This window comes from Manis pentadactyla, chromosome 6 (genome assembly GCF_030020395.1).
Source record: "Manis pentadactyla isolate mManPen7 chromosome 6, mManPen7.hap1, whole genome shotgun sequence".
NCBI lineage: Eukaryota > Metazoa > Chordata > Mammalia > Pholidota > Manidae > Manis > Manis pentadactyla.
In genome coordinates, this window is record NC_080024.1 from 19,390,238 (window position 1) to 19,414,371 (window position 24,134).

The following is a 24,134-nucleotide window of genomic DNA, read 5'->3' on the forward strand; positions in this document are numbered from 1 at the left end:
ATTATAAATTAAAACAAAAATATATTCATATTGGTGCAAACAATGGGACTGGCAGACCGGGGTGTTGAGAAGCAAGCCCTCTCATGGTCCTCCTGTTCTGCTCTGTGCCTCTGGACCAAGCAGGAGTGGTGCTCATGTGCCGTGGGTGAGTGGTAAGTCCCTTGCACCAGGCAGCCCAAGCAGTGGTGAGAAAATGCATGAGTAAGGATGCAAGAGAGTGGCTGAAAATGAGACACTCCCTGATAGGAGGAAATTGTTCATGTTCAGAGCAATTTTGTCAAAACTGAACAATTCTCTTTAAAGAGCAAGCTTGAGGATGTCCAAATAGCACTCTCATGAAATCAGCTCTAAGCGGCGTCAGGAAATTCTGCTTGAAGTCTCCATTTGTCTTTTCTGTGGGCTAATCTCCATCCCCATTAGAGCACTATTAGGTGTAGTGCTTAACTGTAATGTGTACCCATAAAAGTCTCAATACAATTCTCTGTTGAGTCACCCTGCTCCTCAGGAGCCCTCAGAATTTACTTTTCGCCTTAAGAAAAATAAATAAAAGTTGCCTCCAGAGAAGAGCTCTTTTAGCTGTTGAGTCAACCTATTCTCTTGGGGCGCATATGTAGCATTTTATTTTGAGAGAACTCTGAGGTATGAGCATCAACCCAATTTACCTCGTGCTGGAGACAGGATTTATCCTGCAGTCCTAGTCTCCATGCCTCCCTTTCATTTCATGCCTGAAGAGCTCTTGCTTGCCCTTCACTGAAGTGCCCGGTGGCCACAGATGAGAGCCAAGTCTGCAGAGAACTGTCAAGAGCCCTGAAGACCAAGAACTCCACAGGGCAGAGCTGACTCAGCAAGGGAAAGGCAAGGCCTGCCATGGCCAAGTCCTGGACCCCTAGAAAGAACAAGGTTGATTTCTGAAATGGATTCCTTTCCTTCTCCCTTTTCCCCATGGATTTACATTAAATTCATTTCAGTTGTTGTTTTTAATGGACATTTCACAGAACATGGACACAGCCATGTATCCACCAGGATTGGGAGTTATTCCATAACTCTTATAAGGGATAAGGTAGATCAATATGAAACAGTGGCCAAATAAATATATTACATGAAATGAGCCATTTTCAGTATGTAGAGTTTAATAGTTTTTATAAATACAAATGTTGTTTATCCTTACATATATTTGTATGCACAGGGAATAAATTACCAACGGCTCCATTCCAAATTGTTTATATTGAATTATATTACCTCAAAGAAGTAGGGCGCAGAGTTGGAGGGATGAGAGTGTAGGATTTCATTTTTTTACTTATATGTTCCTAGATGAGTTAATTTTGACATCAAATTTATAATAGAAGAACGTACTTCAGAACAGTGGGTGAGGGGACACTCTTATGCCAATAAGTTGTGCTGAGGAAGTACATATTCATACAGATAAAAAAAAAACCTTGACCTTACTGAACCCCATGTACAAAAATAAAAACTTCAGGTAGATTGTAGATCTAAATGTAATGAAACAATAAAGCTTCTAGAAGATACTATATTCATAATCTTAGGGTCATATTTACACAGGTGTTTATAATACTTTGCTAAACTGTAAATTTGTGCAATGAACTCTGTTGTGTATGATATTTCATCCCCGAAAGGGGGGATTAAAAACGAAGAGGACGAGGGCCTGGTTCTCAAGTAATCTGTTGCATGGCTCAGACAGAGAAGAGAATGTGGGCAAAGGGTATTGCAAAATCAAATAACCGTTGGTTGTCATAATATCCAAAACACTGACTCACAGGCTTTTCGATGCTTTCTGCTATGATTATGAATCCATTTCCTTCACTGAGACACCACAGGTAAAGACAAATCCAAAATAACATGTAGGTATGAGACTGCTCCAATGAATGACATTTAAACTTCCAAGGCATTTTTTAGCCATGCAACCCCAAACTTGGTAAGAAGTGGAAGGATAGGGTTACAAAATAAAGTTGAACTTCTGTTCATCCCCTTTGCAGCTAAATCCCACCTAAAAAAGAGCTTCAGAAAGCATCGAGGTTCTGATAGACAAGAATGAACAGCCCAGACAGAACCTCAGAGCTGGCGGGGAGGGGACGACAACCTGCCCCTGTTGTCTCAGCTCTCACTCTGGCCTAGAAAAAGGTTTGGGAAAGCCACGAAGGAAAAGACACGATTAATTCGAGCGCAAGTGGGTCAAGGCTAATGGGATCCCTCGTTGCCTCTTTTGAGTCTGTCTGACATTGGTGCTAGAGGCAGGAAGTCACCAAGGTCCTTTAGGGAAATAATGACCACGATGAGGGGAGGCGGAGCCCAGCTGCAGGGAGCCACGGGGCCTTTCCTAAAACCCTTTTAAGAGATACTTGATGGCAGGGACAGGAGTGGGATGAGATGGGCCCAGATTTCTTCATTCCATTTCACATTTCCAGAGAACACAGCCTATGCTGGAGGGTGGGTGTCTGGCCTGAGCTTCAAAGTAAAGGAGGAAAAGGAGTTAGTTTGGAAATCCTTCCTTACACCCAAAGGTATTCACCCTCTATGTAAGTCCAAGTATCTTTTACTGAATCATACAGAAATGGCTGGATGGCTCTCAACATATTTCAGAGGTACATTTGGGACAGTACAACTTAAAATATATAGGTTACATGGTATAAATAAAATTTGCTTTGGAGGTCCTCATGGACATGTAAGAGAGAAAGAGTTTTTCTCTAGCAGCTGAAACTCAGGTTCAAAGAGGCCTCAGATGGAGGCTCAGCAGGCTGTATTCACTAAGATCACAGAGGAGTAAAGGTTTCAAATATGAGCACCAAATTGCGAGGACAAGGGAAAGCTCTCTCAATAGCAGGCACTGATTAGACACCTTACGGTATCCCACGGGCCATTCTGTGTGGCAGGCCACCAGGTGCACACAGTGAACAGAACAGGGACTTACTAGTTTAGCAATGGACCATGATCCTCCTAAGCAACACTGGATATCTATGTCTCAAAATCACCTACACATTTCACTTTACTTTGGAAACCTACACATCGTGTACTGGCCACATCCCTGGGGTGAGGAGGAACTACTGAAAGCAGTATGGAATGAGAGCCTGTAATCTCATTCTCTAAGATACTGAAGAACCTGATCAAGCCTAGAAGAGTCCATGGAAGGGCTGCTCCCAGCTTCTCTGGTTACCTGACGGGGGCTGAGCGTGAGTCCAGACTCATGGGAGAGGGCTCCAAAATGTTTCTCAAGCCATGTGGTATCAGTATGTGGAGCAGAGGCCATCGACAGGCTGTGGGGCAGGCAAGGGAGAAGTGCTCCTTCCTGAAACTCTCTCGGGATCTGACCGTGATCCCAAACCTTTCTGCTTTCTGGGCCTTAACTCACTCCACAGGTTTTTCCCTAAGGAAGTGACTGTGCTGTTTCCATTAATGTGCCCCCAAGGCTGCAAAAATCATGTGGTCTAAGTTTATATAGGGTTTTAGTATTTCTTTTCACACAGGCTCTGCCCCCATTGGGCTGCCTTTCCGCAGGCCACCAGTGTGCGAGCAACTGCCTTTCTGCGTATCTGCCCCCATCGCTGTATCTACTGCAGATTATGAACCTCCAGGGGCAACGACCATGACATGATATAACTGGATTTCTGGAGCACCCACTCATGAGGTGACTTGGTAGAGCTGATCTGAAGAGGTAGCAGCTTTTGTTCTTAATCACTCTTAGAAAAATATTTAAGTGGCTGTTTGGGGCAAAACCAGAGTAACATTTAGAGAGACCCAATAATACTTGTCCTCTGGAAGGGTGCAAGAAGATGTCACTGTTATGTCTGCTAGATGTCAAACCGAAAAGAGAATAGAGCTGGGAGGGGGATGGTACGACAACTTTGGTGGCCCCAAGGAGAGCCCAGACAAGCGATCCCTCCCAGGTCTGCAAGTCTGGACTTCCTCCAGATAATGCTGGGTAGTACTTGGTGCAGGAAACCTTGTGATGTGGAAACCGAAGGCCTAATTATCTACGGCGGTCTGGGCCATAGCAGAGTTCCTGATGGCAGAAAAGGTCAGCGGACGCAGGTTCAATTGCTCATCTACACAATCCTTCTCAAAAGGGAGATGCACTCATGCATCTTAGGCTGAGGTGCTCAGGCTGGACTGTTTCAAAGAGCTCTGACCTACGGAGGGCCAGCAGTAGTGGATCCACACAGTGGCTGATAGGAAACATAGTCACCAAATGCCAGTTTTGACCAAGGCAGGCAGAATGGCCAGCATCTTTCTCATTATTTCCTGAGGCCCCAGACTTAACACAGGCCAAGGAACCTAGTTCAGACTGTGCTGTGTCAGCATGCCTGGGTGTTAGGTGGTCCCCAGAGATCTCCTCTCTCAACTGGAGCCATCTGAAAGCCCAGTAAAGGTGACTGAAAGGAACACGAAAGTGGTGTATTTCAGGTCTTGTTCTAGTTTGTTGAGCAGAGAGTTGGCTGGGGGCCTGCAGAGAGGCCAGCTCACACTTACAGCCAGGCTGGACCCCACAGGAACTGTGTAGTGAACTGCTCATGAACCTGCCAAAGCAACCCCAGGCCTCCTGCTGTGAGCAGCACACCTAGGCCTAGAATGGGCACTGGAGGGGTGGCTAAGCTGCAGGTCCAGCTCTGCCACTTCCCTGCTGAGACTCCCTTGGCTCTGTTTCTGCATCGATACAATGAAACTATAATTACCTTTCTCCAAGATGGGGCTCACTGTGTCAAAACATGTACTCAGCCCAGTGCCTGGCACCTAGTAAACAGTGTAAAGTGAAAACCTTCAAATCAACAAATCCACCCACTATCACACCGGAACAACTAGGCATCTTTCACTGCTGCCGAGAAAACTGGGCTCACTCTAAGCCCTTACTTACAGCTGGCCCACTGTCTCCATGTAATACCAATTGAAGCAGCAACTCCTTCCTTTTTAAAACACTTAAAAAAAAATCACCTTCATAAACACTCATTTTTTTCCCTGCGTGGTGCCCTTAACCTCTTCTCAAACTTAAATGCTGGAGTCCTGGTTCAGTCAGATCTGCTTTTCTCCTCAAGCCACTGTACCCCGTGATTTCATCCAGCCCCGTGACTATAAACACCATTTACATCGGCTGAGGACAGAAACCCCAGCTCTAGTTCTGACCTTCCCCTGCTGCTGACTCAGATACCCCACTGCCTCAGAACAAGACACACTTCGATCTTGCCGCAGGCTGGGTTTTCTGGAAATGCACTGACTTGGAGTATGGGTTGGAAGATGTTTATTGGAGATCAAGCATGTGAAAGGAAGAGGCAGCGGGGCTGGACAGAGCGAGGTGACCTGCGATACAGGCCTGAGAACCTCAGACAGCCCGGGGGGAGTGGTAAGTGTGCAGCCAAAAATGCCATCAATGGTATCCCTCCAAAAGTCCTGGCTTTTATGCCCACCTTGCCCTGCCACCGATGCAGGTCGCCCCAGGAAGGGTGTAACTCAAAGTGGCCGTCTATGGACTAAGACCCAAAAGTTGGAGCCAGGTGGAAGCTACTTCCTGATTGTACTCCCGGAAGCTGGGCAGGGAGCCCCTCTTGAAAGGGGAGCTGGTGGGGCGTCTGAGGCCTGCCACAAGTTGTCTAAGATCTCAAAGGAAACACAGCCACACCCAAACCCTTGACTTCACGCTGTCCCCATCCATTTCTTCCCCCTTTTTAATCTCAGTAAATAGCACCGCCAGTTTGCTCAGGCAAAAACCTAAGTCTCCGTATTGACTGCTCTCTTCCTCAAGGCCCCGGTCAATCCATCTGCAAATCCTTTGAGCTGTATGTACATTGCTGGAAACCCGCTGGGCTGAGGACTGAGACCAGCACTGCAGTAATGACAAGGCGAGCGCGAGCTGTAAAAACAAAACACCTTCTGTTATTTCAGTCAGCTCTGTGACTTCTAAATATTTTTCTTGCCCCTTACAGGGGAGAGGTAAAACTGTCCCAATTATCGAAAAATTCAAATCTCCTCTTCCTCTGCGGGCTGTCTGTGCCTGCGTGTCCATCCGGCTGGTCTTCCGGGGACGAAGCACTTCCGGGGTCAAAGGACTCCGCCGCCTCCAGGAGCGCTTTGTCGCTTCCATCCTCCTCAAAGGACTTCTGGAACAGGTCATAGATCTGCAGCTGCTTTGGGTCCTGCATCAGGGTAAGCAAACAGAAGGTAAAAGGTAAAAGGGAGGATGCGGGCTCCAAACCGACTCTCTCTCTGCCACTTCGCTGGCCAGAACACCCGCAGGTGGGGCTCAGGGCCGCACACGTCAGCCAGGCCCTGCAGGGTGACGATTTACCACTAAAGCAGCCTTACTGCCTTCGTGTCTGACATCTTATCTTCTCTGCTGCTCGATGGGTAAAGAAAATAAATGGCGTGAGAGCAACAAAGAACCCACTCTCCCACCATGATCTATGTTGGAAATGTTTTCTTCCTTCTGACTTGTCCCATCAGTTTCCAGTACTGAAGTAGCTCGTGAGCTCCCTCTTTCTCCAAAGCCTCTCTCTGGTAAGGGGTTAGGTCGCCAAACCACTGTGGTCAGCCATGGCTTACACCTAATTTTTAGAGGGGTTAATAAAACATACTTGTGTCTCACATCCTGGTAAGTCACTTTAACTTACAAGTGACCAAAATGGCCACCCACGCGGCAACACCGTCAGTGTTGAAATGACACCTAGTGGTACAACCACAACACACCATGATCTCACCATCACCCCTTCCCTCATCTCTCCCAAGTCTGAACTCCCAACCTTGACCATCTTTCAATTCAGATGTATATTTCAGTATCTCTGTTGACATCCATACATAACTCCATAAAACTGAACCCAAACCATCTCTCATTTCATGCCTACATTCTCAAACCAGCTCCTCTTCCTGAAAAGCCTTGTTTTGACAGTCTACCAACATTCTTATAGTTCCCCTGGCTTGAAATCACCAGGGCATCCTGACTCCACATCTCATGCATCAAGCTGGCATCACCCGTTCGTCCCATCTGTTCCCTCCTCATTTCCTAGGCACATGCTTTACTTGGGCCACATCACTTTATACCTGTGTGGATTTGCAATGGCTCGACTGTCCCTCCCACTTAGGCCTCTGCCCATTTGAATCTCTGACAGGTCTTTGCCAGGCTGATTCCACCCCACCCCAGCCTGTCCTTTAACAAAACTTTCTTGTCACTATAACTGGGCCCCCTGTGTCTATCTCATCAAGTCTAAAGTTGCTTCCCTGGCTTTTCAGGCCTTTGATAATCAGATCTCAACCTAACTGGCCTCTGTTTCCTCACCATTACCTAACAGAAGCCCTTTGCACTGGTGAAGTAAAGTTCCTTGAAAACTGATCACAGGAGCATGTCCTGTAAGAACTCCAGATTATTCAATTAACCTGCCTTTCAAGATCCCAGCCTTTCAGATGAGAAGTGATATTAAAGATCACTAAGGGCAGCCCTACACTACCCACACATCTTCCTCTAGGATATCCTCATCAGCCTCTGTTTGAACAACTGCAAGGTAAGGCAATCCTGCCCTGCAAGGTAGCCTATTCCAAGTGGAAATAACTGTTAACCAGCATTTTATTATGCTGATGGCAACACCACATGCTAACTTGGGGCACACATACTTAACAGAAGCGAGTTCCAAGGTCAGATGAGCATTTCACTTCCCCTCTCAAAAGGCAGGCTCTCTGAGTGAGACATAACCTCTTTTGCTTTTGTTTCCTATACAGGAGGTAACATTTTCTTTTTCTAGTAGTTGGTGAAATTTTCAGCCCTTGTTTCAATTAAAAAAAATGAACTGATAAAATTACAATCAAAATAAATATACTGATAAGCCTCATTTATATTATCTTGCACTTTAGGCAGAAGTTATTAATTAGTTCAGAGTAATTGAGGATAAAGCCAATGTGAAATTTAAATGAGTTATAAATAAACTCATTCTCACTGGTTGACAATCTATTAAAAATAAGGTTCTTCCTTTTCAAAGGGCATATAATAACCAAGGCTCTGTTAAGATATCATTCAACTGAATCAGAGTTCTTTAAAAGGCTTAAAATAAGGTTCTTTTAAAGTTGGCTTATTGACTATATCTGTAAGGATAATGTATACTTCATATTTAAATATATGATCTCTGAGTCTTATTTATCCCAATAATGTATTGGTAAGAAAGGATTTAGTTACTAAGTAAATGTAAATGAAAGATCAAATCCTCAGACTCTTAAGTCTTGGTGTTACCAACAAGCTTTTGACGACTTATACTTGGCCTCAGATGCTTGGCAATTGCACAGGAAGAAGACACCTCGCCTTCCTGAAGAGCGACCATCGGGCGGCCTTTCTGCCCTCTCCCAAGCGCTCTTGTTGGCAACAATTCACTCAGGAGTGTCCCTCCGCAGGCAGTCCTTCCCAAGTTTCCAGCTTCCTTGTTGACCAACAAAGACAAGCCCCTGGACGTCTGCGTGCCACTTGCTCCTACTGAGGTTCATTAAAATGAGGAGGAAGGGCCGAGGCAGCAACAGGGCCAGAGTGCCAGGTCAAGGCAGGCCTGCTGGGCTCTGAGCTGTCCTCCCCAGAGGCAAACCAGCCTTCCTCTCATGCGCTGACAAGGCCCACTGGCCTCTTGCTCACCTTGCTAGTAAGGGGCTGTTGCAGCGGGAATGCCAGGCAGAGTCGGATAAGCCTTCTGCCTTGGGCTGATTCACTTGACCTGTGACTTTGGGCAAGTCTTACAGCTCTGCATGTCTCAGTTCACCCCTCTATAAAAATGGCAAGACACAATAAAACGCAACAACAGAGGGGAAATATGTTATATAAAAGCAATACCCTATTTTAAACACTCCCCATTCAGTGCTGGGAATGTGTTCCTCTGGCAGCCCTGCTGTGTGGCGTTGCTATGTACTTTTCACAACAATTCAACAGTTGCCATGGGATTTTTCTGGCAGTTTCTAATGGCCTGATGGGAGAGACAGGACTGGAAGCCCTGCTTTTATGAGATTGTGGGGGCCTATCAGAAGCAGCAGGAGTTTACATCATCACTTCTCCCTGAAAGGATGCACACTGGACTGACCGAGGATGACTGTGGGCCCTCACTGTCAGCTCCTGGGCTGGGTGACATCCAGGAGTGATTCACACCTTCCCTTTCAGGACCCAAGGGCTGGGAAGACAGCTTAATGCCTCCCTCTGCCCCAGGGCCAAGGAGCTGCATGTTGGTGTTACCTTGCAGAAGTAATCAGTGGCTTCTGTCATTTCTGAAAACTTGGTCTCAGAAAGCCCGGCTTTACTCAGAACTTCAATCTTCTCTTGAATCAGAGGCCTGTTGGGGAGAAATGAGCTACAGTGAGTACAAGAGGCACAGGACGGGCAGACTGATTAAGATGAGGCCACCCTCCTGTTCTTATGGGTCTGCAACATGCTTCCTGTTTCACATCTTTCTATCTCCCAAGGCACAGATGCCTATCCTAAAATATCTGCCTCTTCCCAATTGTAAACCAAACAATTTAGGGCCCTTACCATCAGGTTCAAATTCTTTCTACTGGAAAGTGTGTAGGAAATAAATGCTGCCTCACTACAACAAAATCTTGAACCTGGTGTTAGGAGCTACCCAACTAACAAATCCACTAAACAAAGGGATGAAGTGGGGACGACTTGCACGTATTGCCAACATAAGACCCTGTAGTCATACAGCTGGAAACCGATGAGTAGTGCAAGCTAATGAGATAATCAAGAAACTCAGTATCAGGAAGGGGGAAATGGGAATGAGGAGAATTTGTGGATTTTTTGTTTAGGCAACAGGCACCCCCAGGTTGAAAATTTTACCCCAGCTCTGCTAATGTGCTGTACAGCTCAGAGTGAGCCACTTTCTAGCAGGGCCATAATATGTGGCCTTATCGAACCAATGCTGTCTTAAAGGGGCAACGGGGTCCGTCACCTATCTCAATAAGCACCTTCTCAGCTGGGAAATATTTTGCAAATGAAATTCCATCTACAGCTCGTCACGATCAGTCTGTTTCCCTTGTCTTAGGCCAGTGGGAAAGGAGTCACACCCCTTTATTCTTATAAGATGTCCTCACATACCCTAAAAGCCACCTGGGAATGCCGTGAAGGGGGCCAAGTGTGGTCATGACAGTGGGAGGCATTACTAACGGGTGTCCTGTGTGGATCCCTGGGGACCTTAGCAGAAGAGGCAGCACTTAGGGAGCAAAGGAAGTACATCGGTGTCAACCCTTGCTCAACCCCAGCCACTGGGCCAGCGACCAGCCGTACCAAAGGTAGTCATCAGCCGTGCCTCTGGCTACAAGGTAGTGGATGCTCACGGAGCTGGACTGTCCAATGCGGTGCACCCGGTCCTCAGCCTGGATCAGCACCTGTGAGGCCAGGGGATCAGGATGCATGGAGCTCAAGGACTAAAGTGGCTGGCCCAGCACAGCAGGCAGCCCCTTGCCCCAGAGCCCCACCACGCCTTTCCTCAAAAGAATTTACTGTCACCTGGCAGTGGGCCTATGAGTCTCTGCCTACAAACAACCTGTCATCTAAGAGAGAAGCAAGCCCAGCTCTGGTTGGAGAACTAGAGCCTGCAGCTGGAAAGCTGTGGATGGTGTTTCAGTGTTGGGCATGGCACAAGGCGCCACAAAGGCTAACAGAACATGATACTGCTGGCACTCAGGACAGCTCACAGAAACCATCTCTTTCTTGAGGAGCACTGGCTCCTTCCTCCCCACAGCCAGGAGCACACCCAGAGAATTTGTCTCCCCGTCCCTCACCCCTGGGTTCCAAAACAGCTCGGCGAACACCACCAGGTCGGCCGACGAGAAGGTGAGACCCATGTTGGCGGCGGTGATGGACAGCACGGCCACGGAGTGCCTTGTGGACAGCTGGAACTGCTGGCACAGGTCCTCTCGGTCTGAGGAGGAGGTGGAGCCATCGATGCGGATGTGCGGCACACACTGTGGGTACAGGGGGTAAAGGGAGGTGGGCGCCACCCCCCCAGGGCTTCCGCAGCCACCGCTCTGGGACAGCGCCGATGCTGTCCTGGCCCAAACCTGGCGGAGCACCCAGTGCTCTCTTGATGCTGCTGTGGGAGTTGACTTTACTTGTCTTCCCTTTCCATTTCAAATTTGTGTTGTATTAATTGTAGATTCACATGTAGTTTAAGCAGTAATTCAGGATTCTTTATGAGTTTTGGCTAGTTTCCCCCAATGGTAATATTTTATAACATTGATATATCACAGCTAGGATATTAACTTTGATACAATCAGCTCATCTTAGGATTTCTCCAGTTTTACTTCAGCTTGTGTGTGTTTCTGTGTGTGTTTTATAAGAATTTTGTCCCCATGTGGGTTTTCATGTATCTACCTTCAGTCAAGACACTGAACAATTCTAACACCACAAGGGTCCTCTGTGGCCCTTTTATAAGCCTTCTTATCTGTCTTCCATTTCAAAAATGTTTCAAGAATATTAATACAGAGACAGAGGCCTTCTCCTAAAACCACATATAATACGAAAATACATTAATACAACTAATCCTGAAAGAGCAACAGGAAAGAAGGCTGCGCCAGACTGCATACACCGGGAGAAAAGAGCAGACCTCAGGGAACAGGGTAATGTACCAAAGCCATGATCCAGTGGGACCCAAGCCCTTCCCCCACCCCAGCTCACTGGTGGGAGGAAGAGAAATAGGAGTGGGGAGGGAGTAGAGGCCTGGGACTGCTGAACACCTAGCCCTGGAGACATGCTCTGGGAGCACGAACCTACATTGCATGGTGCTCTGGTGATTAGTGGGGTTGTAAAGCTAAGACAGGCAGAATACCTGGAGAGACCAAGATTCCAGCCACTTGTGGAAAGCAGGGATCCATATTCAGCTGCTCTGGGACAAAAGGAAGGTGGGCAGTCTGAGAATTCCTAACAGTGCGAGGGCTGCTAAAGGGGCAAGGATTGTACAGAGCTTACTGCTCAGGAGAAAGGACAGGCACACAAAATTGTCCAGGCTCACTCAGGTTAGCAGTTTGGTAACTTTCAGGAGCTTCAGGCGCTCCATCCCACTGGCTGGCTACACAGCTCCAAGGACCCCCACCATGATGTGCAGCCTACTGTGCCTTCCTCCTGGCCAGCCCGTAGCTCGCTCGAAAACCAGGAGCCCCTGCCCTAGTGTCAGGCCAGCCAGAGAGAAGCCCTGCCTATGGCAGCTACAAATGCAAAGCATAGAGGCTTACACCTGTGTGTTTGGCCCACTGGTTCTGGCAGTGGAGAGTGGCATAGCAGCCAGAGAGCAGGCAACAGCTCTTTCCTACCCCCAGGCACCAGCATCACTCTCCTGTGACCCCTGACATTGCTCTAGGTGCTGAGCAGCTCCAGAGAGTAGAGCTTCTGGGCACTAGAGGGTGCCACATACAAATATGAAACATCAAAGGAACCTGGCTCAAACCCAAATCCCACAAACACCAGAAAAAGGGTCAAATGAAACTGAACTCATCAATCTTCCTGAAAGAGATTTCAAAATAAAAATCATAAACATGCTCATGGAGGTACAGAAAAATATTCAAGAACTCAAGAATGAATTTAGGATGCAGATCCAATCATGGAATACAATGGAGGGTTTTAAAGCACATTAGATACGGTGGAGGAGACGAAAAATGAAATAGAAATTAGAGAAGAGGAATATAAAGCTGAGGCACAGAGAAAAAAGGATCTCTAGGAATGAAAGAATACTGAGAGAACTGTGTGACCAATCCAAACAGAACAATATTTGTATTATAGGGGTACCAGAAGAAGAAGAAGAAGAGAAAAAGGGATAGAAAGTGTCTTTGAGGAGGTAATTGCTGAAAACTTCCTCAATCTGGGGAAGGAGATAGTCTCTCAGGCCATGGAGGGGCACAGATCTCCCAACACAAGGGACGCAAGGAAGACAAGACCAAGACATATAATGATTAAAATGGCAAAGATCAAGGATAAGGACAGATTATTTAAAGAGAGAAAAAAGATCACATACAAAGGAAAACCCATCAGGCTATCATCAGATTTCTCGGCAGAAACCTTACAGGCCAGAAGGGAGTGGCATGATATATGTAATGCAATGGAGCAGAAGGGCCTTGAACCAAGAATACTCTACCTGGCAAGGTTATCATTTAAATTTGAAGGAGGAAATAAACAATTTCCAGATAAGCAAAAGCTGAGAATTTACCTCTACAAACCATCTCTACAGTATATTTTTGGGGGACTGCTATAGATGGAAGTGTTCCTAAGGCTAAATAGCTGTCACCAGAGGTAATAAAACCACAGTAAAGAAAGTAGAACAATTAATTGCAATATAAAGTCAACTACCCCCAAAGTCAGTCAAGGGATAGACAAAGAGTATCGAATATGATACCTAATATATAAAGAATGGAGGAGGAAGGAAAAGGAGCAGGAGGAAAAAAAAAGAACCTTTAGATTGTGTTTGTAATAGCATACTAAGTGAGTTAAGTTAGACTCTTAGATAGTAAGGAAGTTACCTTTGAACCTTTGGTAACCATGAATCTAAAGCCTGCAATGGCAGTAAGTACATACCTATTGAGAATCACCCTAAATGTAAATGGCCTGAAGGCAAAACTCGACAGCTACATGCAAGAGAATTAAACTGGATTATTGTCTAACTCCATACACAAAAGTACACTTGAAATGGATCAAAGATCTGAATGTAAGTCACGAAACCATAAAACTCTTAGAAGATAACATAAGCAAAAAATCTGAATATAAACATGAGCAACTTATTCCTGAATGCATCTCTTTGGGCAAGGGAAACAGAAGCAAAAATGAACACATGGGACCATATCAAACTAAAAAGCTTCTGTACAGCAAAGGACACCATCAGCAGAACAAAAAGGCACCCTACAGTATGGGAGAATATATTTGTAAACAACATATCCCACAAGGGGTTAACATCCAAAGTATATAAAGAACTCACATGCCTCAACAACCAAAAAGCAAATAATCCAATTAAAATATGGGTGGAGGATATGAACAGACAATTCTCCAAAGAAGAAATTCAGATGGCCAAGAGGCACATGAAAAGATGCTCCCCATCACTAATCATCAGGGAAATATAAATTAAAACCACAATGAGATATCACCTCACACCAGTTAGGATGGCCAGTATCAAAAAGACTAAGAACAACAAATGCTGGCAAGGATGCAGAGAAAGTAGAACCCTCCTACATTGTTGGCGGTAAATTGGTTCAACCATTGTGGAAAGTAGTATGGAGGTTCCTCAATAAACTAAAAATAGAAATACCATTTGATCCAGGAATTCTACTCCTAGGAATTTACCGAAAGAATACAAGTACTTAGATTCAAAAAGACATATGCACCCCTATGTTTATTGCAGCACTATTTACAATAGCCAAGATTCGGCAGCAGCCTAAGTGTCCATCAGTAGATGAATGGATAAAGAAGATGTGGTACATATACACAATGGAATACTATTCAGCCATAAGAAAGAAACAAATCCTACCATTTGAAACAACATGGATGGAGCTGGAGGATGTTATGCTCAGTGAAATAAGCCAGGTGGAGAAGGACAAGTACCAAATGATTTCCCTCTTTTATTGAGTATTACAATGAAGCAAAACTGAAGGAACAAAATAGCAGCAGACTCACAGACTCCAAGAAGGGACTAGTGGTTACCAAAGGGGAGGGGTAGGGGAGGGTGGGTGGGGAGAAGGGAGAAGGGGATTGAGGGGTATTATGATTGGCACACATGGTGTGTGTGGGGGCACGGGGAAGACAGTGTAGCACAGAGAAGGCAAATAGTGACTCTGTGGCTCTTACTACACTGATGGACAGTGACTGCAATGGGGTATGGGTTGGGGGGGTACTTGGTAATATGGGTGAATATAGTAACCACACTGCTTTTCATGTGAAATCTTCATAAGAATGTATATCAATAATACTTTAATAATAATAATAAAAGAATGTTAATACAGTGTGTGACTTTTTGGGATGGGCTTTTGCTCACTTGACATTATTCCCTGGAGATTCATCCAAGCTGTTGAATGTACTGGTAGTTCAGTCCTTTAATGGCTGAGTAGGGCTTTGTGATATAGATTACCAGTTTACCATTCACCTTTGCAGAGAAACCTGGGCTGGTTCCAGTTTGGGGCTGCTACAAATAAAGCTGGCATGAACACTTGTGTTCAAGTTTCTGTGCAAACATAAGGTTTCATTCCTCTGAGATAAACATACAGGAGTCAACTGCTCGGTTGTATGGCACTTGCTTAAGTTTAGCTTATTTTCTTTAAAGGGGCATTTATTTATTTTTTTTATAGTGATAAATAAAGACAAACATTATAAGGAGAATAAAAGTATGAACACTATTTCCAATCTGTTTTTTTCCCATCACTCTTTTCTCAATGTGTATAAAACATTTTTAGGTAGTTTTATATCCTGATTTTCTCCAATTAACATTGTATTATAAATAAACTAGATTATTAAAAAGTTTTCTAAAACATGATTTTTAATGGCTGTGTAGTATTTCATTATGCAGCAACAGTATAATTTAATCATTCATCTATTTCTTCACATCTGGGGGATTCTTAATTTTCACTAAAAAAGGATGGGTTGGCTAATGTCCACCAACAGGTGAATGGATAAAAAATTGTGGCATATGCATATAGTGGAATATTACTCAGCAACAGGAAGGAATGAGCTGTTGATACACTCAATAACATGTATGAATCTCAAAACATATTAAATGAGAGAATCAGAAAAAGAGTACACACTGTAAGATTCCACATTTATATGAAGCTCTAAAAATGCAAATTCATCTATAATTACAGAGGGCAGATCAGTAGTGGTCTGGAGATGGAAGGGTGGGAGATGGGAGAAACAGGAGAGGTTAGCAATGGCACGAGGATACTTTAGGGGCTGACAGATATGTTCACTATCTTGATTTCCACCAAAATGTACTCTTTATATATGTGAAGTTTATTGCATGACAATCATGCTTCAATAAAGTTATAAAAATAAGAAAATTTAAAGGATGGGTTAAATAAATCTCATCAAGGTTCTTTGCCCATGGTTATTTCCTTAAATTAACTACTAAAAATCAAAGTACCATGGCAAAAGGGAAACAATTTAAGGCTCCTGATATTATCCACCAAATTATTTTCCAATAAGCAATGTTTGAAGCATGTCCAGCTCACTGCACTATTATCAATAGTGAGCATTCTTAAAACCTGTAGATTTGATTGGTTAAGAAAAAGTATTTTAATTTTCATTTACTTACTAGGGGAGTTGAATTTTTTCATATTTCAGATTCTTAAAGGGTACAGTGATCTCAATAAGTTAAGAACTACTGGTCTAAGTAACCTAAGTGTCCATCAGTAGATGAATGGATAAAGAAGATGTGGTACATATACACAATGGAATACTATTTGGCCATAAGAAAGAAACAACTCTTACAATTTGCAACAACACTGATGGAGCTGGAGGACATTATGCTCATTGAAATAAGCCAGGCAGAGAAAGACAAGTGCCAAATGATTTCCCTCATCTGTGGAGTATAACAATGAAGCAAAACTGAAGGAACAAAATAACAGCAGACTCAGAGACTCCAAGGAACTAGTGGTTACCAAAGGGGAGGGGTGTGGGAGGGTGGGTGGGGAGGGAGGAGAAGGGGATTGAGGGGTATTATGTTTAGTACACATGGTGTGGGGGGTCACGGGGAAAACAGTGTAGCACAGAAAAGGCTCATAGCAGATCTGTGGCATCTTGCTGCACTAATGGACAGTGACTGCACTGGGGTATTGGCGGGGACTTGACCCCACCAATGTAGTAACCACATTGTTTTTCATGTGAAACCTTCATAAGAGTGTATATCAATCATACCTTAATAAAAAAAAAAAGCAGCAAGAAGAACACAACAGGAAAAAAAAAACTACTGGTCTATGTTATATTTTCTATGGCTGAATTTGGACTATTATTTAACAGTATATCTTTTGACGGACATTTAGGTTTTTAATTATTCAGTATTACAAATAACATGACAAATGCTTATACATAAATCTTTCTGACTGGTCTGATTATTTTCTTAGAATAAACTCTATAAGAGGAGCTTGAAAAAAGTAGTCTATGCATTAAGTTACTGCCCACTGCCATGCAAAACTGCACCAAATGTACAAAATCATGATTTAGCAACTGTGTATGTGTGACAGAAAGGATCTGTATTTTAGGTAATTTGAATCCATTTTTCCCTTTGTGATTTCTTTCATTGTTTGCATGCTTAGAGACCCATTCCATATCCAGTGATCAGCTATATGTCCATCTATATTTTCTTCTAATACTTGATTTTAAGGAGCTTTGATTCATCTGAAATTTAATATGGTAAAGTTCCATTTAAGTTTTCTACCCAATTACTTAGCCAATTACCCAAACTTTATTTGTTGAATAAATTAAACCAGATTTATGATGATTCTTGATATATTTTTTATTTATACTAAACAGCTATCCATTTTATTCCACTCATCTGACCACCAGTTTTTGAATAGACTGTCTAATACATTTTAGTAGATTTATAATAGATTTTAGTAATCTAAATATGGGAGGGCCAAGTCTATCAACATTGCTGTTTCAAAGCTGTCTTAAGGACCTTTCCTGCTTATTTTCTGAGACTGCTTTAGAATACTATAAATTTCCGTTAAAAAGACAACTGGAATTTTTACTAGAATTGAATTAAGCCTATAAATTGCTTTGAGAAGGACCAGTATTTTTACACTCTTTTAGCCTTTTCACAGGAGCCCAGTATGAGTCTCTAATTATTCATTAGATTTTACACTCTATTTGGTGAGATTACTATTAGGTAACTATATTTTTTGTTGCTGTGGGCTTGTTCTTTTTATCATTACACTTACTAATTAGTTATAGGTGCTACATAAAAAAGGCAATTTATTTTAGTATATTTATTTGGAGTCCAGGCACCTTACTAAATAAACTCATGCATTCTAACAGCTTTCCAATTAATTGTCTTGAGTTTCTGGAAAATAGTGAAAGCCCTGATTGTTCCTTTCCAGGGATTATAGCTTTTAATTCTATTGGCTGGCTTCCTGCATCTCATCATATACAAAATTCAAGTCCAGGTGGATTAATGATCAACCTCTAAAATTTTCAGAAAAAAAAAAAAATTACAAGACAAAATCTTCATGACCTTAAAGAAGGAAAGAGTTCTTAAACCACTCATAAAAATTAAAAACAATATAGGAAAGAATAAACTTGAAATGTAAGTAACAATTAAAAACTTCAATAGAAGTTTCAATAGAAACTTAAAGTGAGAAGATAAAAACATAATGAAGGGTAACATACAGAATTTATAAAGAGTATTTCTCATTCAGTAAGAAAGATAAATAATCCAACAGAATAACACAGAGCAAGGCAGAATATTCACAAAAGACAGCCTGAAATGACCAATAACATAAAAGGCCATACTTTTTACTGGTATTCAGGAAAAAAAGAAAAAAAAAAAAGAGATTTCATCACTGGATTGGCAGAAGTAAAGAGTCTGATAATAGTACATGTTACTGAGCACACAGAACAGCAGGAATTCCCAAAAGCTGATGTTGGGGTTATAAATTTGAACTAACTGCCTTGGAGATCAATTTGACAATACCTAGTAGAGTTAAAGATAAGCCTATGCAATGATCATGCCTGGACACGGCCATGCACATACACACAGTATGTACATATACACACACAAGACATTTACATAATAGCAAAAACTATAAATGAAACTCCACATCCATCAGCAGGAGAATGGATAAACTATGCTATGGTCATCCAAGGAGATACTATTCAGCTGCTCCACTGATGAACCACTAATGTAATGTTGTATGGAGAAATCTCAAAAACAATGTTGAGCAAAAACTAAACTACAGGGTACTTTCCCTAGGCTGCCATGTATGGTAATTTAAAAAAATATATATACAAAAGGAGATTGTATTTTGTTTAAGGGTACACAGAGTAAAGTCTGAAAATATGGAGGGAAAGGATTCAGGATAGTGGTTAAATCTGGGGAAGAAGGAAGAAGCATGAGTTAGAGGGCTGCTGATGGGGCCTAAGCATTAATTAAACAATAAACTTTGAAATAAATATAGCAAAATATTTAGTGTATTAAATCTGGGTTGGGGACACATAAGCATTTGAGATCTATTTGTACTCATCTCATCTGCATGTTTGTAATATTACATATAAATGTAATAAAAGAAGGAAGACAAAAGGCAATTACAGTCCTAAATTTAACCAACAAATGAAAAGAGAGATGAAAATATGTGTTTAGCTTTTCTTATTTAATTCTCCATGCAGAAGCTGGTAAAGATGGACGGCATTTCCATGTGAAACATTACAACTTCACAAGTCTGGTTTCTTACTTAATTTGATGTGTTTAGTTTTAACGAACACCCTTGGAAATGCTTCTAGATATTTTTCATTCAATTTAATGAGAGCTATAAAACTGTACTGAAGTCTGCACACTGCCATGTACATTTAATAAGGGCACTGTGACAGTAATAAGGAGGAACAAAAGGAAAGAAAAGGATATTCACATAAATGCTCGCCCTACACAAGGGGACGGTTTTTGCTGACTCCTCTGTTGATGATTTTGTAATAACTTACACAGAATAATGGAGGAACCACTGGGAGACGTTCCTAAAGTGAGACTCCTGGGACACCTGTATAAAGCAGGGAGGAAGCTAAATGACACTGCCAGGAGCACAGTTTGACCCCACAGTGGTCCTACAGCAAGAATTCTTTAGAAAGTTTTGAGCAACGTTTCAGGAAAACATAATCTCACTTCTTTGCTCAGATCTGACCTCAGCCTACTCAGAACAACTTAGCAGCCAATACACAAACAATAAAAGCATCCTGTATTGAATTTTTAAAGGAGCTCACCTTTCTCTCAAGCTCTTTAGTAATTGCATCCAGAACCACCTTATGGTGTGCAAACACCAGAAACTTCTCTCTTCCACTTTCCAGTAGATCCAGGATATATTCACTGCATTTGACAATAAAGTAACATACATCATCTAGTTGAGGTTACTGAAAAGGGACTGCATCTGTAGCAGATGCCTTTGGGGGACCCTCCCTTCTCTGAGAGTTGACCTCTCCCTCTTCCCTTCAGGCCAGGTCACTTGAATAGAAGCAGCAAAATGAGCAGCTGTGGGGAAGCCATCCTCTGCTACGTGTAGAAAGAGTTCTTCCATACTATGAAGTCATCTCTCATACACAACTAAATTGAAGTATCCTTACGTTTTATGTATCTCTCATGTTACTGAAACTTTCTTATTATCTGGGATCATTGAAGATAACTACCAGTTTCCACTTTAGCTGCTACTATCATTATGATATGTTTTCAGTACAAACTGAAGTGTTGGGTAAGATCTGAAAATGCTTAGGCAGAGGATTAAGGAATTCTTGATAGTAATCAAATTTCTGGAAGCATAATAATGAGACATAGTAATAAAAGAAGACATGGTTTGGGAAAAGCTCTCCAGCTCCTTCCCACATTAGACTGCCAACTAGAAGGCCAGCAGTTAAGTCAGTGTTAAGAGGATTCTTTTCTGAGAAAAAGGAAATATGGAGTAAAGGATCTTATTTGGTCTTTATTCCCTTGATTTACTTCTCTCCTCCATCCACTGTGTTTTTTCTTAACTTCCTGCCCCCTATCTTCATCTGTGGCCTTAAATGAAGGAAGGCAGCTACCAACTGGGAGCTGTGGGGTAGAGAGCCACCTGGCTGGCGGACCCCTGAGGCTTCCCCAGGATCGATACCCTGCAGAGGGTTCACAGCCCCGGGAGAGGTCACTGTTCCCAGAGGGGCGACGGGAAGGTGGGCTTCCTCAGACAGGGGAAGCACTCTCTCGGCCTGAGGACATCCCCACACACGGGTGTGTCTGGGCAGAGGAAAAACATTCAAACACTGCCCTTCTTAGAGAAGGACAAATCTCAAAAGCTTGTCATAGGCAGGTGGCAGAAAGGTAAGTGGGCTGTCCTCTAAACAGTGAGAATTATTTTCAACAGCACAATGGACAACCAGGGTACGAATCTGAGTTCACTGTGAACTGTTGACACTAATAGAATCTACTTTAATTAGTTTGAGAAACATAAAATTTGCCATGATATAAGCAAAAAAAAGTTTATTGCTATAGCGTCAAAAAGTCACAAGGCCATAAAATCAACTTGGCCAGTTCATAAACACCGCAGGCCCCAATTTTCCAAATTCCCCTTTCCCCTCTATATCTCAGACATGGCTTTGTAGCTCTGCCCATCCCCAAGTCCCTAAATTACCAGGCTGGAAATATTTGCCTACCACCATAACCTTGGCTTTTTATATTGGAAGATGTACATTAAAGTGAAAACAAACAACAGCAAAAAGGGGAAGAAAATCAAATAGCAGAGAAATTTGGGGTTTTAAGATGTATAATCTAATTTCCACTTACTAGCTATGTGACCCTAAGGCTAGTATGCATAAGATTTACTGTTTCTGCATTTTAAAATGGGGCCAATATGACTTATCCTGCTGATGCCACAAAGAGGCTCTAAGTGTGACACGAGTTAACAGATGTCAAAATTGTTTGGAAACTACCACACACTATACAATTCATCATGGAGTTTAAAAATTGGACGTGTAAGGTATGTTACAGACTGAATGTTTGTGTCCTCCCAAATTCATATGTTGAAATCCTACCTCTGATTGGAAGGTACTGGGAGGTGGGGGCCTTTGGGAGGTGAGCAGCTCATGAAGGTGGAGCGTCACGAAGGAGATGAGTGCCTTTATAAAAGAGACCCAAGAGGAGCTGGAGGGTATTATGCTCCGTGAAATAGGCCAGGTGGAGAAAGACAAATACCATATGATTTCACTTATTTGTAGAATATAAAAACAATGCAAAACAGAAGGAACAAAACAGCATTAGATTCACAGACACTGAGAAGGGACCAGTGAGGAACGGGGACTGTTGGACCACTGTGATGTATATTTGATAACAAAAAAAAAAAAAAAAAAGGAGACCCAAGAGGGCACCCTCACCCCTTCTGCCACAGCCAAGGGGTGAAGGACACAGGGAGAAGTTGGCTGCCTGCAAGCCAGGAAGGGGGCTCCCCAGACATAAGATCTACTGGGCTCCATCTTGGACTTGCCAGTCTCTTGAACCATGAGAGGTAAATTTTTGCTATTCAAGTCACCTAATCTATGGTGTTTTTGTTATAGGAGCCTGAACAGACTAAGACAAGGTTATTTATGAGGTGGCAAGAAGGTTAATTTTAAATTTCTAAAGAAATGCTGGTTCTGGGCCCAGCACACTGTGCACCCTGAGGTCGGTAGTCAGCAATCTGAGAGAGGGACGGGAAGGACTCACACTCCTGCCTCGGTGATTCAGCAGCACAGCAGCAATGGGTTGTTGGGGGCAGCCCAGGTTGGACGCTGAGAGAGATGTTTCCAGGCTATGAAAACTACATCTGGAATTCATGGTCTTGTAACAGTATCGCAAATGAAACAGGCAGGTCCCAGAGGGTAAAGGAGAGCTGGCTAACATCCAGCGGTCTTTTTGCAGGGAGTCTCAGATTTGAACAAAGCAGTGAACTCCCTCTCTTACCACATTTAAGGGTGCAGAGGGAGAGGCTGATGAGGCGGGGAGACCCGCGGGCTGAGTGACAGGGGAGGACAGGCTGTATCTGTCTTGATCTGTTGCAGGTCTCAGTCCCCCCAGCCAATCTGGCAGCACTCAACCCACACTAAATTCATTTTCATTGTAATTTAATCACTTGGACCATTATCCTGCCAGAGCCTCACACGAATGTTAAACAATAAAAATTAGGCAAACTCTGCATCATTAGAATTGCCTCAAGTTTCCACCACACTGATACCTGAACATGAGTGGGTTTTTCCTTTCTTTAAGAAAGGCAGACAATTGAAATTTTTCGAGCCAGTGAATAATTTTAAAAATAGAAATTACTCAGCCTTAGTTTATAAGGTAGAAGGAAAACTAAGTGTGACAACTGCAACTGTCTGTATTTTTTGAACTTCGAATTTGCTTTTCATGTAGGCAAATAAAGGCTGGAACTTAATGTCTTTGGAGAAGGCCAGAGAATCCCCATTAGGCAGCCCTTCTGGTCTTCCATGATTCCCCCCAATTTTTTCCTACAGGCAAGAGACCACAGTTCTCCAAGAGGAAAAGTTCCCCTTAAGAGTCTGGGTCAAACCCACCCTCCCTAGAGGCGGCAGAAGCCCCAGGCTACTGGGGTTACGACAGGATCCCTTAGGGACCCCCAAACACATCCTGGCAGTGCTCACTCCAGTGACAGGCCTACTTATGCCTTTCGGGTAATGAGACTATGATGCCCTAAGCTTTATATTTAAGGCGGCTGTAATTCTAGTTCCTGATCATTTCTTACAGAGCGGTAAGACCGTTCTGGCAGACTAAGGTAATGGGTGTTTCTTTTTAAAGGTGAGAGAGAGAGAGAGGTGGACATTTGGTGACCACTTACATGGCAGGTGGGATTTTAGCTTCAGCTGTTCTGTTGAAGAAGAGAATGAGGGCTTCTTTCTGCTGTGCTTTCTGTGGAGAGAGAAGCCAAGGGTTTAAAGTCTCCCACTCTGAGAACTCTGGGGTAAGCTGATACAATTATCGCCACTCTGAGCTTTACAAATCCTAACAGCTGATCGCCAGAGCCAGGAGACCCTGACTTACCCACGTGCTTTAGCTGAGCCACAGGAAGTGTCTGGACTCTAGTTTTTTCTTGGAACCAGCATATTAGAGCTACTCTGTCAGCCTCTAAGAACTACTGTGAGACTCCAATGAGGCCAGGAACATGAAAGCTCTTTGGAAAAGGCATTCCAGGCAGGGCTTCACCATCCAGACCAAGCTCATGCTCAGCTGAAATGCAGCTCTGCTAAGCAAACCTATTCACCAAAACCTGGTGACAGCCTACACATGACATTGGCCCAAGTTGTGTTTTGCTGACACCCTTTCTTCTGCTACACTGTGTCCATACCCAACTGACTAAGCTCACTGTTGTCCAAGGCTTACTGAATCAATTCCAGCTGAGCCCTGACTAGTCTATTCTAGGATCATTCACATGTTTTGGGCCTGTCTCCCACCACATAAGGTAACTGACTTCCAAAGAGCAGAAACCACATTTTC

At 43.3% G+C, this 24,134-nt stretch overlaps 1 protein-coding gene across 5 annotated transcripts in view; it reads right to left on the reverse strand.

Annotated features, from left to right (window-relative positions):
- Positions 1-1,108: 1,108 nt before the first annotated feature.
- SMARCAL1 (SWI/SNF related, matrix associated, actin dependent regulator of chromatin, subfamily a like 1) overlaps positions 1,109-24,134 on the reverse strand; it is a 61,494-nt gene continuing 38,468 nt past the window's right edge. For 4 of the 5 annotated variants that reach the window (XM_057503569.1, XM_036916139.2, XM_036916133.2 and 1 more), the window contains 6 exons: positions 23,479-23,549; positions 19,889-19,991; positions 10,738-10,920; positions 10,241-10,341; positions 9,194-9,290; positions 1,109-6,137 (listed from right to left, as the gene is read on the reverse strand). In XM_057503569.1, coding sequence (XP_057359552.1) covers positions 5,922-6,137; positions 9,194-9,290; positions 10,241-10,341; positions 10,738-10,920; positions 19,889-19,991; positions 23,479-23,549 — 771 coding nt within the window. In that variant the 3' untranslated portion in view covers positions 1,109-5,921. Of the gene's footprint in view, positions 6,138-9,193; positions 9,291-10,240; positions 10,342-10,737; positions 10,921-19,888; positions 19,992-23,478; positions 23,550-24,134 lie in introns of those variants that run through there. The other variant, XR_008998176.1, reaches the window with a different exon arrangement.